At 40.0% G+C, this 17,273-nt stretch overlaps 1 protein-coding gene across 1 annotated transcript; it reads left to right on the top strand.

Moving 5' to 3' along the window:
* Positions 1 to 2,877: 2,877 nt before the first annotated feature.
* Positions 2,878 to 13,660, top strand: LOC104078008 (inactive serine protease PAMR1-like). The gene is made up of 6 exons (XM_009579456.1): positions 2,878 to 3,043; positions 5,708 to 5,920; positions 7,486 to 7,552; positions 9,703 to 9,935; positions 11,325 to 11,620; positions 12,883 to 13,660. The coding sequence occupies exons 1-6, from the start codon at positions 2,878 to 2,880 to the stop codon at positions 13,417 to 13,419; spliced, it is 1,512 nt and encodes a 503-aa protein (XP_009577751.1). The 3' UTR covers positions 13,420 to 13,660.
* The last annotated feature ends 3,613 nt before the right edge of the window (positions 13,661 to 17,273 follow it).

Below are 17,273 nucleotides of genomic sequence, written 5' to 3'. Positions count from 1 at the left end.
GAGAGCTCAGCTGTGGTACTGAGATGCAGGGAACATCTCAAGATTCAAAACCACATTTAATTTGTAGAGAGAAAGAACGAACTTATGAAATGATCCAAAGAAAAAATAAAATGAGTGGCTGTGCCTCCTGTGGCAAAGTTTAAAGAATAGAACAGACCATGAGGGAAGATCCTGTGTTACAAGAGAACAGACAACCAGTAGATAAAGGCATGGGTAACAAAAGGGACACATCTATTAATAATACTTAGCTGTTTTGCCATCAGAGAAACCCCGTGATGACTCTGTGACACAAGTGCCTATGAGCTAATGCTTATAACATCCCTGTGAGGAAAGGGGTACTCTCATTTGTTAGATACAGCAGATGAAGCAACTTACCCGTGGCCACAGTTTTATAGCTATGATTAGATCTCATGACCTTCTGCCTCCATATCCTCTACTCTAGGCCATAGTTCCAGTACTAAAAGAATCTGTGCATGAAACACTGAATTTACATCATAAATAAAACCAAAGTTGTTCCAGCTGGGTCACACTGGCACAGAGAATCTAAAGAAAGTCTGGCAACCAGAGCAAATCAAAAGGACTAGAAACTAAATATCTTAATCACTTAGGAGACTGAACAAGAACAAATAGTTTGTGGAAAAAAAAATAAGTGTAGCTTGGTGACATTTTTTCCAGGGTGGACCTAGAACACAAAAGCATCAAAACATTTGTTCTGCAGAGCTGAACTGGACCACAAGCAAAACAGAAGACCTGTATTTATGATAAGAAGGAGAAATCTGAGTGGTGCACAGATGTTTCTAATCATCTTCTTACGTCATTTGACAAGCTGAGTGTGACTTTACATTGAAAGAGAGAAATATAAATGTAGTGAAATGAATTGCTGTTCAGAGAAAGATATGGAGAGAGTGACTGGGAAGACAAGTCTTCTTAGAATTTAAAACACCTAGAAAATCTGTGCTCCCATTATTTCCTTTTCATTTATGTATGTGCTTGTGTATACATACATGCATCTATATATATGCATGTACGTATATGTGTGCCTATTTCACATGAGAAACATCAAGGGCTAGGAACGAATTTTGTTGAATTTTTATAGTTGCTCTTTTGCTAAAGATGACACTGATGCAGAACACTTGCAGCCAAGAGGAAACATTGAGCTCCCCTGACTGGATGTGTTTTGATTTGGAGCAGTAAGTCTGGGCCCTTCTCAAATGCTTAAATGTTAGCCAGTTTTTCTTTCCAAGCCTTGTGCTTACTAGTGCACTCATTGTTTGATGTTTGTAGTAATCCATAAAATGAAGGGAATTTCTGTGGAGCTTTGTTCTTGTGAATGCTGCTGCTGTAGGACTGTTACTCAAGAATCTCTTCCTTATGTGAATAATTGATGGTCCACAATCCATATAAATAGATGCATTCATGTGTGTTCTGTGTAAGGATTACAGGGCTGAGGCCTTAGGAAAGTTTTTCCTTTGGAAGTGTAAGGATCAAAATTTGGCTGTAAGTTAGTAAGCAACTAGCTACGAGGAAAAACAGAAAAAGTCAAATTCTGAAAGCATAAAGTAGGGATGATCTCTTTAGCATTCATCTATCTATCTTCAGCGGAGTACCACAGCTCCCAGGTAAAAAACCCATATGCATATCTAAATCTTGCACTGAATCCTTTCCTATGCAGTTTTCCACAATTAATGGCCAGGCAAAGCCAGAGACACACAGAGAGATGGATAACTGTGTAGATACTAAAACCTGTGTTTCCTACATTATTGTAATTTCTACATACAGAAATACATACATATAATTTCTATATACGGAAAATTGGTTTTAAAAAGTGACTTAGAAGGTGAATAGGGCATGGACGTTCTCTGTCTCTCATAACGGAGAAAGTAGAGCATCAAATGAAATTATCAAGTGGCAGGCTAGAAACCAAACCAAAAAAGTCAGTGTATTTTTCACACAGCGCTTAGTCTGTAGAAATCATTGCCACAGGATATTGTGGACACCAAGTATGTAGCTGAGTTTAGAAAATACTCAAACAAATTAATGTTAAAAAAAAAAAACACCAGGGTATGTTATACCAAAAATACCATTGAGTTCAGGTAGTCCTTGAGTCCCAGATTGCTGGATGCTGCCAGAATATGCCAGGAAAGTATTCTATATGCTTGCTCTGTTTTTATATTCCTTCCATCAAATCTACTGTTTACCACCATTGAAGACAGGTTTCTGTGCTGGATGGACCTTTGTTCTGATTTAGTATGGCTGGTTTGATGCTCTCAGAGAAATCTTGCAGTAGTTAAATAAACCATTGTCTGTAAGTGTTTTCCCAATAGAGTGAACCCTGTGGAAAGGGGAAATATCACAGTTCGGTAAATATCAAGGTTCCTTTTTAATGTCATTATGATAATATTTGATCTACACATATAATGATGCTTTAATATTTCAGTGAGGTTTTCTGAAAGACTATATAAAAATGGAAAGAAGAATTCGAAAGCATTTCAATATAAGGCTTTTAAGGATCTAAATTTTTTCTTGACCAAGCATGGTAGTTCATTCAAAACTGCTGTTAAGATGGAAAGCGCTTCAAGTACTAATATTTTGAGCAATGAGCCCTAATGATACAAACACTTACGCACATGATCACTTCACACTTCTGAGTAATCCCATTGAACTGAATGGATCTAGATATGGTTTGAAAAGTGGTGTATATGTGTGTGTAGAACTGACGTCTAAACAACTTTCTAAAGATAGGCATATACCTGTCTTGTAATTTTGACTCCTGTGCCCATTTTAATTGGTTTTTCAATGTTCTAAATAATCATCCTAACACAGTCCTGTTTTTGTAATAAAGTGGATTTTTTTGAAATATCTGAACTGTCAGTGGTGATGTGTAGGACTCCAGGTGCTCCCGCTCATGGTATTGTGGAAGGAGATGACTTTAAATACGGGGCCCAGGTTTACTTCAAGTGCAACGCAGGTTACAGCTTAAAAGGCAGCCGTGTTGCCTACTGTCAGCTTGATGGGATTTGGTCAACACATCATCCTGAATGTGGTAAGGTCATTTTAAGTTTTGATTCTTATCAAACGTTTTGGCCAATGTATTCACATGAAACTAGAATGTCCAAATCTCTCTTGAAATTTGGTAGATCTGTAGCTTAACATGATGTTCTTTTGTCTTCCTGTCTTTAAGAAGCAGTAGGGATTCTTATTTTACTCTGCTGGAGCCCAAGCCTGCAAGACTTGCTTATATAAAGGTCCGACTGAGACATCAAATGACTGAAAAATAATTTCCTCAAAGACTTTAGGCATACATCCTTCTTACACACAGACTGAAAATGTCTAGGACCAAAACCAAGTGAGGGACATTGTGCAACAACAAATAGCTACTTCCATTACTAGGTACCTCTGATACCTTCTCTGCAGAAGTCTGGTGCACTCTGCGGAGGTGATTGGGGGCTTACTGCATGAAGACTAGACTCTTACTTCAACAGAATTCCCACCCTAGAGAAAAACTGAAAAAAGAGAAACTTCCATTCACTCTGGCTGTGCAAGTTGGCATGCCTAACATTCACATTGATTCAGCTGTAAAATTCCAAGTCCCTTCTTCTCATCCAAAGAGACTTTTAATTTTTCTTTAGTTGTTTTGTATTGCACAATTTTATTTCCATATTCCAGAATAATTTGTATCAATTGGAAAAGTGCTTTTACAAGTGTGTTGTGGCAAACAATGTAAATTTGGGGGGGAGTGTTGTGAAACAGCTGTATATAAGTTCATCTCAAAGAGCAAGCAATAGGCATTCTTCTATCTAGAGAGAACATCTCCAGTTGCAGTAAATGTAATATCAGGATTGTGCTAAAGTCCCTGCTGCGTGATGTCCCTGGCTAAAGATTTACTGAAAGATCTGTCTCTAGACTTGCCTGTTACTGAAGTGCTAGGTGGTGTAATTTAGGTCTCTCCTTCCCAGATGTTTTCTCTTTGTTTTTAATCCATCAAAAAAGTCATAAACCTGAGCTTAGGGAAGAAGAAAATTACTGTTCAAGTTACTGATAGGCATAGGATGAAATAAGAGAAGGCCTTCATTGATTTATTTGGTCAAGCTTAGGTACATTTGGAAACACGCACTCCGCTCATCAGATGATGCCTCTAGGCTAGATATCAGTGCAGAAAGCAACTTGCAAATAAAGCATTATACTGTGGGCATTCCCTGTAGTCTTTAGCTGCTATCAAGTTATCAGTTACTTGTGGTTCATGACTGAGAGATCCTGTGAGGTACAGAGAAGAAAAAAGGAGCCAAATTAAAAGGAGACAGGGCTCTGCTTCTCCCTTTCTCCTAGTTGAGAGGAAGTACAGACGTCCTCTTTGTTTACTGAATATGACTCATGTGGAAAAGTATTTAAGTACATATATAACCTTCAGCATATGCTAAAATCCAATATTGTTAAAGAAAGCACTGAAATATATGCTTAGCTTGAATTATATACTCAATGTTAAGAGCATATGCTCTTCATTGAACTTGTACTGTTACAGTTAGCTATGTGCTTACATGCTTTTCTGAGCTGGGCTCTGTTTGGTGACATGAGGATATGGGAACAGGACAGGGCCATACCTATGCACTGTTACTGTGCTCATTTCACAGGGATTTAAATAAATGTTTAAGTGCTTATGTTGGTACTTTTGTGAAGTGAGGCTCAGCAGGCAGCCGAGTCTGAAGCAATGACATGAAGAGGTCATTTCTGCTCAAGTGATATGTCTCAGTCTTCCCAGCTCTCCATAAGCAGAGCAGCAGCAACACTAGCTGTCTAAACTAGATGTTCACTGGTTATCATGCAATGAGACATCAGACAGAGGAATTAAACAGAATTGCATGTTACTGTCAACCTGACAAGAAAACTGAGATGAAATCCAAAGGAAAAAACAAGTACCTTTTCAGCTGCTAAATAGAAAGAGCAGAGGAGTGAAAAATATAGGGAAAAGCATTTATTAGCATCACATAGTGAATAATGTCACCTAGATTTAGGCCAAAAATTTAAGTTTATTGAGAGAAAAAAACACAACAAATAATAAGAAGGGGAAAATATTGGGAAGGAGGAAGTAAAGGAGGTTTTATAGGCAGAACCTATCCTGAGTAAGCTTTCCATATTAAATTTTTAGTATCAGTAAATATATATATATGTGTTCTCTTTCAATTCCCGTATTTCCCTGGATTATTGAGATCTCTCTCTCAGTGCTAAGAAGCCAAAATGCAACCAAACTTAAAAGTAAAATTAAGTAGTCTAGTTTTATTATCCAAGTCCAGTGAAGTATTGAAAGTACAGAAAAGAACGCTAAGGGCCTGTTTCCTGCAAATAGTTTAAGTGCATCCTTTTATGCTCTTGAAGTAGCCCTGTTAATGTTAACGGGACATTAACATCATGTAAAGTCAAGGTTCTTTTTCAGGATTGTCAGCTACGTTTTAAGGTCTTTTTAACAATTTGAGAATCTTACGCTTTCAGTGAAGACTAAAGTGTGTATTATAAACAGACATCTGTATATTATAATTTCTTCTTTAATATTTGATCTTTTCGAAGACAGAGATCCCAGATGGGTCTTGAAAAGGCATCTTTAATATAGTGTAGATTGTGTAGTAACATCTGAATGAAATGCCAAGCAATCTGATGGGTGAAAATAATGCTGTGAACTTGATAAAATGGTTACTATGTTTTCCCCTATCATTAGTTCTAGATGAAAAAAGCTGCTCAGATCCTGGTGGCCCACTCAATGGCTACAGAAGAGTAGTAGAAGACACTGGGCTCTTGAATGGACGCTATGCAAAAATTGGCACAGTCATTGCTTTCTTTTGTAACAACTCGTATGTTCTTAGTGGGAATGAACAAAGGACCTGCCAAGATGATGGAGAATGGTCAGGGAAGCAGCCAATCTGCATAAAAGGTAGTTTACAATCTTTTTTACCACAATTCACAAAAGCTGCTATGTTTTCCTGGAGTTTGTTTTATATAATTTACACTCGCCAAACAATCATTTTTGCTAAGAATAAACGGTCTGACTGACACCTGATACTGAGATTGGTAGTTTGCCAGCTCTACTGGATGCTAAGAAGCCAGAGAAGATGCCAGCGATTCCAGAAGATGTTTCCATCTTTAAACATGGAAAGGAATATTCTCTAAGACCCTTATTACCCTCATTCTAGGATCAAACCTCAAAATCAAAGAAGATCAGGAGGGAATTGAAATAGAAGGAAATAATTGTCTCATCAGAGTTGCTGTCATAGGGCTGAGCTCTCCTTTCACAATTAAGTCAATGGGACCAGTCATGAGTTTAAAAGGCCAAGCCTGTAGATTGCTGCCCTGAAGGACATGCTTAAACTATCTGTATTCATCAAAACACTGAAACACATCTTTAAATACTTTCTTTGCTAGAAAGGGAATTATGCTGTTGACCTGAAGCTACTCTAAGCATGTCTGAAACCCTGAATAGATGAATGAATTTGGGCTGGGGAACTGCCAAATTCATTTTCCCAAAGCAATTGTTTGACACATATTTTAATGGATTTTTTTTTTAATTGAAGTAATGATAATATTAGGAAATATGTCTGTCCCCTGGGGAATTTGCTTTATTCTGTTATTTTAGATGGAAATACTCTCTCCCTGAAGTGTATAATCATCTGTGGAAAGCATCTTTATTGATGATAATTATTTGTGCAAAGCATCTTTACTGATGTTAACTTTGATAGTGACATAAAGGTTAACATACGGAATAATCACAAAGAGCTAGATATTGTTAAATCCCACAGATCACAAGTGCTCAGGCATACAGATAAAATCCATCCTGCAAGATTCCTTTTCTTCCACTATGCGCATCAGGAAAGAGATCTTGGCAGAGTTATTTGAACTGATAAACTTGAATATTTTATTCTGCTCTTAAAGTAAATAAACTGAATATGCAAAATTAGAAATCCTGGATCTCCCTTCTGTTATTTTGTGCATATTCAGGTAACTCTGAGGTGTTCCTCAGAATCAGAGTCTCCAGCTCCTTCCAATGGGTGCACAAGCAAACACACTCTTAGAAGTCTGTAACATCCTGCAGCCTTTCTCTGTATGCTGAGTCAGTGGGATTAGCTGTGTGTGGCTACACAGATGGAAATTAAGTATTTTTTATATAATTCCATTATTGTAAAAGTTTGCTTAGATTCCAAACCATCAGCTGTAGTGGTGTAAATCTGGCATTTAGACACACTGATGAACAAATCTTGCTCCATGGCTGAAAGTGCCAGTGCAGAAGACGCTCAGTTGCTTCCACCGTGGTAAATGGGATAGATCTGGCGATCTGTGGGGAAGTATGTTTCCAAGGCTTTAGGTGTTAGGGCCTATCTTACTTTAATGCACGTAACTTACTGCCTCTTTTCTTAATCCTGTCCACTTTTTGAAATGTGTATGAACCATTACACTTGAGCTGTGAATGTGGAAAAGTACTGTGCAACATTATATTTTTTCTAGCCTGCAGAGAGCCAAAGATCTCTGACCTGGTGAGACAGAAAGTGCTTCCAATGCAGGTTCAGTCAAGGTGAGAACGCAATATCTCAACTACAGTTTAAAGAAAAAATGTGACTGCTTTTCCCCTCCTCTCCTTTCCACTCTGTGTGTTTAGCCTGCCTGAGCAGCCATTCCTACAACTCTGCTGATAACCGAGCAATGAGAGCTGCCAGGAGGGGAGGTCCGATTAAGCACAGGTTTGCAAGCTGCTGGAGGCAGCCAGGAAGAAATGCACAGTTAGAGATGTGCAAACTGCTGGACGATGATGGAATTAGGCTTGCAAGCTTGTGACAGGCTATAAGAACAGTCTGAGAACAGTTCCTTGGGGCTAATGATGTGTTTTATAATATGAACATGTGCTGTCTTAGTGAAGAAATGAGTGGGGAGAGCACAAGGAGACAAGGGGGTATAGCAATGTAATCTGCTCCCATTAAGTTTCACCATCCAAAGCAATATTACACAATTGATATAAAGTTGGCTTTGGGGTGGACATGAGAGAGAGGAGAAAGTAGAGTAGGAGGGGAGGAAGGAATGGAAGATCGGACCCTGTCTGGGCTTACCCTTCTGCTGATTTCTTGAAATAAGCCCAATCTGAATTAGTCATACTGCAGTGTTCAGGTTCATTTTTGTCCAAGTAGTAATTTCTCATTTCAGTTGTTTTGTTTTGTTTTTTTTTTTAGTACATGACTCATTTATTTTTAGATGCAGTGCAAGAACTGTCCTCATCTTTAGTCTTAAGAACAGCCATACCAAGTCAGAATAAAGGTGCAGCTCAAGCCGTATCTTGTCTCTGGCAATGGCCAGTAGCAGATGCCTAGAGAAGAGTTTAGGAAGAAGGCAAGCATGTACTTCCCAAATACTCTCCCACTCTCTAGCTCTGTGATGTATGATTGTAGAGATGGCCCTGAGAAGCCATCAGGAAACTTTAGTAGCCATCAGGGGATTTTTATTGCTTAAATTTCTCAATTCACTTTTGAACACAGGTCTTTTTATGCTAAATGTTTCAGATATTAACACCAGCTGTATGAGAGCGCATACATGCCCCCCACCTCCATAGCATCATGATGGCATCTCATGTTCGTGGACTGTTTTTATCCCTTGAAGTAGGATCTCCATTTCATAGATTAATAGTGAGGCAAAGTGTGGATTATGCAATATTGCAAGGTCACATGTGAGTAGGGAGTGGGAGCCTGGCAGTCTAAGCATGACCACAGCAGCTCTCATCCTTCTTCCAAAATACAAGAAACTTGCCATTGCTCTTGTTCTTAATAACTTTACTTTCCTTGAGTGCTGTTACGTGTTGCCTCACAGATTCTATATGACAGAGGCAGTCTGTGTCTCTCTGTGTTTAAAAATGGAATTACCACGTGAAAAAAACATTCTTACGGCTTTTCTGGATGCAAGCAGTACCAGAAATCTCAAGGGAAATTAATTTTCTGAATTTTTCAGACGTAAATAATTTTTTCTGTAGATATGTGCTTTTAAGCATTAGAGCAAGGGACACATTCTAAGTGATGAAGATTTAAGTATGGCTGTAGTCAAGCTTATGGTCCATATCTAGGCTGGTGCATATATTTATTTTTTTAATTATGTGCCATGTTTCAGCTAATCAGTACAATTTCTAAATGGAAGCTTAATGATTATTGCAATTATGAAATCTCTGTGGTGAGGCAATTATCTCTGTTAATTGCTAAATCACGCAAATTTATCAACATGATTTAATCTGAATCGATTCCTAATACTGCCTATTAAAATGTTCACTAGAGAGAAGATGTGCCTAACTCCTCTCTAGTGAGAATTAATTACGGCAATGCCAACTTCCAGTGTAATTTCTTTATTTAAAAACATGGTATCTCAGTCCTTTTGTCAATGGCAAAAACTCTTCCACATTCAGAGGCAACTGGTTGCAATCCAGAAACTGTAAAATGAAAAAAAAAGAGACACAAATATAAAATTTATAAACATGTATTTATATATGTGTACATATATATATGTAAATAAAATAGCTGTAAATGGGAATATTGCTAAACTATGTTGGAATTATATTTTTGCCTTATTCTTTCACAAGCAAACTTCATATGCTTTTAAATGATACTTAACACAGCTGGTGATAAAGCTATGGTAATGATAGCTTTTATAATATTATTATTATTACCTTGTGTTCTTTGTGCCTTGAAACAGGGAAACACCTTTGCATCAGCTTTACTCATCTGCATTCAGCAAGCAAAAGCTTGAAATCTATCCAACCAAGAAGCCAGCACTGCCATTTGGAGACCTGCCCCCAGGGTACCAGCATCTGCACACTCAGCTTCAGTATGAGTGCATTTCTCCTTTCTACCGCCGCCTGGGTAGCAGCAGGAGGACTTGTCTGAAGACAGGAAAATGGAGTGGGAGAGCCCCTATGTGTATTCCAAGTGAGTCTCCAAGGGAAAAAAAATGCACACATCTCTGGGTGGATGGGGGAACAGGATGTGTATTCATCTTAGATAATTAGGGAGTCCCAGCGGTGTAGGCTGCATATGCTTCCAGCTGGGAGATAGGAGCAATAAAGCTTGGAGGATATATGGCTCTTTTTATCCATCATTAGAACTTGTGCAGTTGATGGTAAAGGGATCAAGCTTTCAGCACTGTAATTTGCCATCAATTTTTCTGCTCTTTTATTGAGCAAAAGGTGTAGTGAGTTTCTCTCCTGATTTGAAAATGTTTTCCTACTATCACTTCATGTTTTCCTGTATTATTTACTGCAAATGTGATTTTTCTTTCATCTCTATACTTTGGCACACAGCTAACAAAAACATCAAAGTTTAAGCAATAGTATGGAGAGTCTGTATTTTAAAGAGGCTCTTCCTTTAATATACCCTGCTAAGGAAGGGTTCATATTGCAAACTGTAAGTCCAGATAAAATCTGATCCAGAGCTAGTGCACAGAGTAAGTCAGGGTAGGAACATCACAAGATTTGGTACAACCCACTACTGACATCAGGCAAACTGTGAAAAGTAGATCCTAACATCAAGCAAATTTTTAGAGTTCTTTGTTGTGGTTTCAATTTGAGATCATCTCATGTATTGAAAAGTATTTCATCCAATCCTTTTTACCATGGGCATGCACATACTACATCCCAGGAAAAAAAAATGTCCTAAGGGAGATTAAAAAATGTGACCACTTGATGTAACTCTTTCAACTGAAGTAAACCTTTCCTAATACAGGAGATTTTACCCCAGGTCTGAGCCCGGGTAATATATTCCTAGAACAGGGCAGAGCTTTTTCTTTTCCCCAGGACGGCTGTTGTTTTAGATGCATTTGCTTCAAGGTTCTTGTTGCAAGACGAGTGTTCTCATAGGCATGAACTCATCTGTGCTAAGGTCAGTTCTAGGAGAGGACCTCGCAATTACTCTGTGGCTGCCTAGGATGAGTTTTAGTGCACTGCTGCCTTTATGGTGTTTTATTATAAGCAAGAATCAGGGGTGTTCTTTCCATTTCTTTATGCAGTCATCTCATTATAGTGCAGCTTGATAAGGTTGTCATGAAAATTCACCTGCTCAAGTGCTAAATCCACATTCCTACTTCAGCCAGGAATTCAGATAATAATGGAAAAATTGAAGGGTTTTTTTTAAAAGCTATATAAAATACTCTTATATTATAATTTTGCAGGCTGGAGACAGAGGTTAATTAGAAAGCTGTCCCTCATGCTAACCATTGCAGTTTGGTTTCTTTTGGCACATCCTAAGCAGGAATCAAGAGTGATACTCAGATTCTTTGGTGGGGAAAAGGCGTTACCTCATTCTTGGTTCATGTTTCCTCAGTCTGTGGAAAAGCAGAAAACATCACCCTTCAGAAGACAGTGACCTCTACCAGGTGGCCCTGGCAAGCGGCAATCTATCGGACAGCCAACGGGGTGAAGGAGAACAGTCTCCGGAAAGGGGCATGGATCCTTATCTGCAGTGGGGCCCTGGTGAACGAGCGCACCGTGGTGGTGGCAGCTCACTGTGTCACTGACCTGGGCAAGACCATTGTGCTCAAGACAGCAGAGCTCAAGGTAGTTCTGGGGAAATTCTACAGAGACGACGACAGGGATGAAAAGACCATCCAGAACCTGCGGGTGAGTAAGTCTGCTGGGAGAGGAAAATGATGAGCACAGAAAGATGCTGATCACAGCCGTCTTGTATGGGGAGAAAAATGTTATCCTTTGAGCCATATATTGTTTTACACACTGTTCTTTGAAATGCATATCTAGAGACTCAACTGACAGAACTGTCATGGCACAAGGAGGGCACATGCTATAGTTCATTAAATTCCCCTGACGCTGTCCAACTCATATGTTCACCCCCTAACACAGATCACTAAGAAAATAGCTCAGGTTCCATGGGGCATAATATCTTGAGTGATATTGCCAGAAAAAAAGTAGAAAAGATGCCAGCTACTGTCAAAAGTTATTACCATAATTTATGAGGGAAACACTTGTGCTCTGGATCCCGGTTTGATGCCACGAGTGCATTTCACATCTCGGCCCCAAGGCAGTACAGCTCTCAACTCAAAAGAAGTTTATGTCTGACTCCAGCTCCAAAAATAGCACCTCAGGCTCACCAGAGTGCTTTGTTTTTTTCAAGTAGAGCTAGAAAGGTTGAAGGCAAAATGAGGAGAAATACAGCAATTTTGGCTGTGTGTGTCTCTTTTTCTGGAGTGGGGGGGCATGTGAGTTAATTAATGGATTTTATCCAAGAAATCATAGTTAATTTGATTCTTCCCCCTCCCCCCACTTTTTAGTTTCTTTCTCTAATTCCAGCTTTTTTAGAGTTTTCCTGTAAGGAAATATATTATTTTTTACAATATTTCCTTATAGGAATCCTATCCGTTCTTGTAGTGTTTCATCAAGGTAACCAGCAGTAAAGGTTTGGCCCCAACATTATGTAATGTATCGCTAGTATTCTTTTTTGGTGGGAAGATGGTTGAATTTCAATAAGAAGACAACATTTTAATTCAAAGCCCCCTCCCCCCCCCCTTCAAATTCTACAGGCTGAAGATGACATGGCAGGTAAAATCCTTCCAGTATACAGTGGAAAAACTTGAACTGCACATTAACTCCCCATTTTGTTGAAAATGTCTTTGACTGCTTTTCATTAGGAAGCGTTTCATGCAATAAAAACTGTCCTGAAACCCAAGCCAAAACAAAAGTCAGAAGATGCTTGATCTCTGCATGTTTCTCATTTGAGTGAGCACTATGGTGAAAGAACAGTTTGGGAGTGGAGGGTAGAGCAAAAGTATGCAAAATAAGTAACATGCACTATAGTAGTATGGAAAGAGGGCTGCTGATTTGCCATAGCTGTTAACTCTACGATTCTTCCTACTCTGTTTCCTCCCCAGATTTCTGCCATCATAGTGCATCCCAATTATGACCCTATATTACTTGATTCTGACATAGCTATCATAAAACTCTTGGACAAAGCCAGAATCAGCAGTCGTGTTCAACCCATTTGCTTGTCATCTTCTCATGACTTGACTTCATCCACAGAGGATTTAAAAATAATGGTTACTGGCTGGAAGGTATTGGCTGACATTAAAGATCCTGGATACAAGAATGACACAATCCGCATGGGAGCTGTTCGGATGGTGGATTCACTGTTGTGTGAGCAACAGTATGAGGATAATGGGATACAAGTCAGCATCACTGACAGCATGTTCTGTGCCAAACAAGACCGCACAGCCTTTTCTAATATCTGCCCTGCTGAGACTGGTGGGATTGCAGCTATAACTTTGCCAGGAAAAGCATCTCCTGAGCTAAGGTGGCACCTGATGGGATTAGTGAGCTGGGGTTATGATAAAACTTGCAGCCTAGAACTCTACAGTGGCTACACCAAAGCTCTTCCCTTCAAAGACTGGATTGAGAAGAACCTGAAGTAAAAAGCTGTGTCTGGAAATCGCATTTTATAACTATCATAATATCTCTCTCAGTCTCTGCTGCTTTAGGCTTCTCATCCCAGTGATGAGCCACGTCTGGGATAAGGTTAAGGCAGACAGCCTGGTAATTTGTCCTAGGATCAGATGTTCCATCAGGCTACTTTTACTTAACCCATGACAGAGGGTCTTAGTGCATGAGAAGTTTTGCCCTATTTCGCCTGTCTCCCCTGGTGGGAGGATGATGCTCTGCTCCTGAGTCTGACATACAGAAACAGGACAGCAAATTCTGAGTGAAATTAATCTGTAGTGTGGAGTCCCCTAGAGAAATCAACGGCGAGCCTCTCCCAAAGATCTGTGTGACTGAGCAGATTAGGAGGCTGGAAAGAGTAGCCTGAATTCATTATGATGGATGAGCTTGTTACGGTATGTGCTGTCTGTATTGCCATAGTACAATGTAATCTTTTTCCCTCCCAAGTACTTTACACATTTAAATAAACCATGGTTTGTTTTTTTCACCTACATACCCATGTCTGACATTATTTAGATTCCTTGTTGCTTTATCTATGTCACACTCTAGGGACTCTTTACTGCCCTTGTCTGTTTGCATGTGACTCTCACGTGGGACTCTTCAGGCACACTGAAAGGCAGAATTAGTACAAAATTCAATTACAACATAAATAACAAGATTTTTTTTCTTAATACATCCAGTGCTGCTATTGTTGTACATGAACCATTGCAATGAAATGTACAGGGGAGTTCTCTCCCACCTTGTATTCTGAACAGATGAAAACCTGAAACATACTTCTAAAAACATTTTCCCATATGGATTATTTCAAAGACCTATGACTACCTCAGGAAAACTTCTGGTTTCCATCAGTTCACATACTTTTGTGGCAAAACAACCCCCCTGTAGCTCTTCAGGGTGAAGAATAATGTCCAGGTCTCACACTTAGCAGAGGCTTTTCTTGCCTGGACGGTTTGACATCAAAGTGTAAGATTCTCCCATTGGGCATGTTGTCCAGTGGCGAGACTTTGGTCTCCCCATGGTCCTTAATCACTGCTCTTTCACTAAATCATTTTCTATTCAGTTGTGGCTAAAGACTAGAGATGAGCCCTAGAAAACATTGGGGAGGAGGGACAGGGGAATGTCTCCCATCAGTGATGACTCCTGGATGAGTCATCTATGACACTCTGGAATTTGGAGGACCTCCAAATTGTTACAGTGCCCAAACCAGCTCACAGCAATAGTTGGATGTGAAGGCTGGGGATCTGATGAAAGGATTTAGTACTCTCACCAAGAAGGACTCAGATCCTGAAGTCGTGTTCTGCCTAGCCTATTGCATGGCTATGGCAATTGTAAGCTAACAAGTCTGATTTCAGCTCTGATTCTCTGGTGCTGTGAAATCTTGTTAAGAGTTTCTTAGCATTCAGTAGTTTCCACTTACTTTTGAATCTGAAAATTGCTGCTAAAAGGGCAATTAGTATTGGAGGTCATTCCATGTAATTTATTTTTCGCTTTTCTGGGCAGAAAGACTTAATGTGTTATGCTTTTGCACTTTTCTTATTTTCACTGGCAACAGGACCAGGTGATGTTGCTTGAATCAAAAAGTTTAAGGGCTACCACCAAAGTATATTGCTTCTCTTTATCTTGTTTGTCTGTCTCCTCCTGCCAGGAGATTATGCTTGGCTGACAAACTGCATGGCAACAACAGCAACAAAAATTCTGAATTAAATGTGAAAAATAAGATGTGTTTCATTCCTCTGCAGGGAGGAACATGTGCCAGTGAACGTGTGGTACTCCCCCGCTGACAGAAGGGGTTAGAGGAAATTAGGTGACAATATTGGAGGGCAAGCTTGCAGAAAGTTAACATGTGTTTCTTCCTAACACTATTGACGAAGAATGAAATGAGAAAGGAACAGAATTGTTTATTGGAGCCTGGCTTGCCCAGTCAGAGCTCTTCCATGATTACATTAAATGAGAGTCTCTACACTCTAATGATAAGAGAAATTCTTTTCTAAAACAGAAATCATAAAGGTCTGTGAGCTGGTTCTTTTCTCATTTGTGACACGGTGACTGCATTGCTCTCCATAGCGTTATTGTTCTCCACTGCTACAACTGAGAGAAGAAATGTTTTTTTCTGAATGTTTTTTTCTCCCTCTAGGATTTGTCCAGTAGAGAAGTAGGCAGTCCACACGGATCTGCAAAAGTCTGCGTTAATTCCAGCTTTAGCCCTCACTCTTCTCCTTTTATTAAAGATCAGCCATGCCTAGTATTTACCAATCCTCTAACTCCTCCTCAGTGTTGAATCCCATCCCCATTTGGCTTCAAACCACTCACAGATCTGGCAAGGAATAGCTGAAAGTTTGCGGGCTTGGGCAGCAACAATATAGCTCTTCACTGGCTGTGTATCACACAGAAGTATATTCTTGAAGAGAAACTTGAAGGAATTCATGGCGTGAAAATCACAGGAGGAGGTTGCTACAGCTGTGCATGCACAGCAGAATTCAACCCCCCTTCTTTTTATAGTCATGATGCTCTTCAAAGAAAACAGAAGCAAAAAATGGCCAGGCTTCTCTCAACACCAGGATTCAGATTTTAGCATAGTCCTTTATAGAAAGAGGAATTATCTGAAGCATTTGGTTCTACTTCTGGACCTCAATGATGTTTGAATCCTAGATTCAATTCTGGCTAATCTCTAAATGCAAAAATAATGTTTTATTTCTATTGTTATATGACATATGCATTCACATGTACGGGTGGGCAGTCATATCAACACAGCCAAGCACCTAGTATTCGTAGGAACTGCAAATCAGCTTGTCCATCCTGTCTGGCAGGCTGACCCATAGTAGTTACGCACTTACAGCCCGAGCAGAACAGGGGTTAACATCTAACGCCAGTAATGAGGAAAAATAGGGGATGAATGTTTGAAAAAAACAACCTGTGAGCTGGAATTACTAATCCCTTTGATAGCTAGGATCTATTTTTAAGACGCAAAACTATTTCAAACATCTCTTTCTAAACAGGTGAGGATCTATGCCATCTGTTGGAGAAAGGGTGTGAAATAGCACAACATAGATAGCAACACATCTTTCTTACGAGGAAAAGAGCTGTGCATTCTGGAAAGGCCGTAAAGATACTGCTATCAAAAAAAGAGAGCATTCTTACTCACTCCAATGGATTTATACTTCTCCCTTTGTATGTTTTTGGGGCTGGGGCTGCATTAAATTACTTCCAAAAGCCAGGGGGCTTAGCTGAAAAATAGCACTGTAAGGAAATGGACATATTGAAGTACATGCTCTTCTCAGGCATACCTTCAATGACTCTAACAGAATTGCCCTGGTAACTTGTTTCCCTTGAAAACCTAAGTCCATGGTAAGATTACAACAAAAAAAGTGTATTTGATTAGGACTAAGGAATGCATACTAAGCTGCATCCTGACATCAGCTCGATTGCAGGACAGGCGTCCTGGGGGAGCGGGAGCGGTGGGCAGGTTCAGGCAGCCTTTGCTCGGCTGTGCATCCCCTGCAGCCTCGCAGCTCCTTATGGTGGCAGGGAGCTTCCCGCATGGCTGCTGGCTTTCTGTGCTGCCTCCTTGGTGCACAGGGAACAGGCTATGGCAGAAATGTTTGTTCCCTGTGAAACGGGACATCAAGTTGGTCAGACTTGGGTGGAAGGACAGCACGGAGGCTGGCAGGCAGAGCCTCAGCTGGGGGAAACTGAAGCGAAGGCGCATGGCAGTGTCTTGACACGGCATGAGCGTCCCGTGCCTCAGCACAAGAGTGCGGTTACCGAACGGGACAAGCACTTCCTGCCCTACGCTGCAAACATGGCCCAGCTGCAGCCTGCAGGCCAGGCA

This window comes from Fulmarus glacialis, unplaced genomic scaffold (assembly GCF_000690835.1).
Source record: "Fulmarus glacialis isolate BGI_N327 unplaced genomic scaffold, ASM69083v1 scaffold37516, whole genome shotgun sequence".
In the NCBI taxonomy this organism is placed as follows: Eukaryota; Metazoa; Chordata; class Aves; order Procellariiformes; family Procellariidae; genus Fulmarus; species Fulmarus glacialis.
Note: the sequence above shows the minus strand (reverse complement) of the source record. Positions and strands in the feature narration are given on the sequence as shown.

Bases quoted from the DNA above. Each gene is read 5' to 3' on its own strand.
- LOC104078008 (XM_009579456.1), top strand. From the start codon at position 2,878: ATGTGTAGGACTCCAGGTGCTCCCGCTCATGGTATTGTGGAAGGAGAT. The intron at 5,921-7,485 runs GTAGTTTACAAT...TATTTTTTCTAG, and splicing joins GCAGCCAATCTGCATAAAAG to CCTGCAGAGAGCCAAAGATC. The intron at 7,553-9,702 runs GTGAGAACGCAA...GCCTTGAAACAG, and splicing joins CCAATGCAGGTTCAGTCAAG to GGAAACACCTTTGCATCAGC.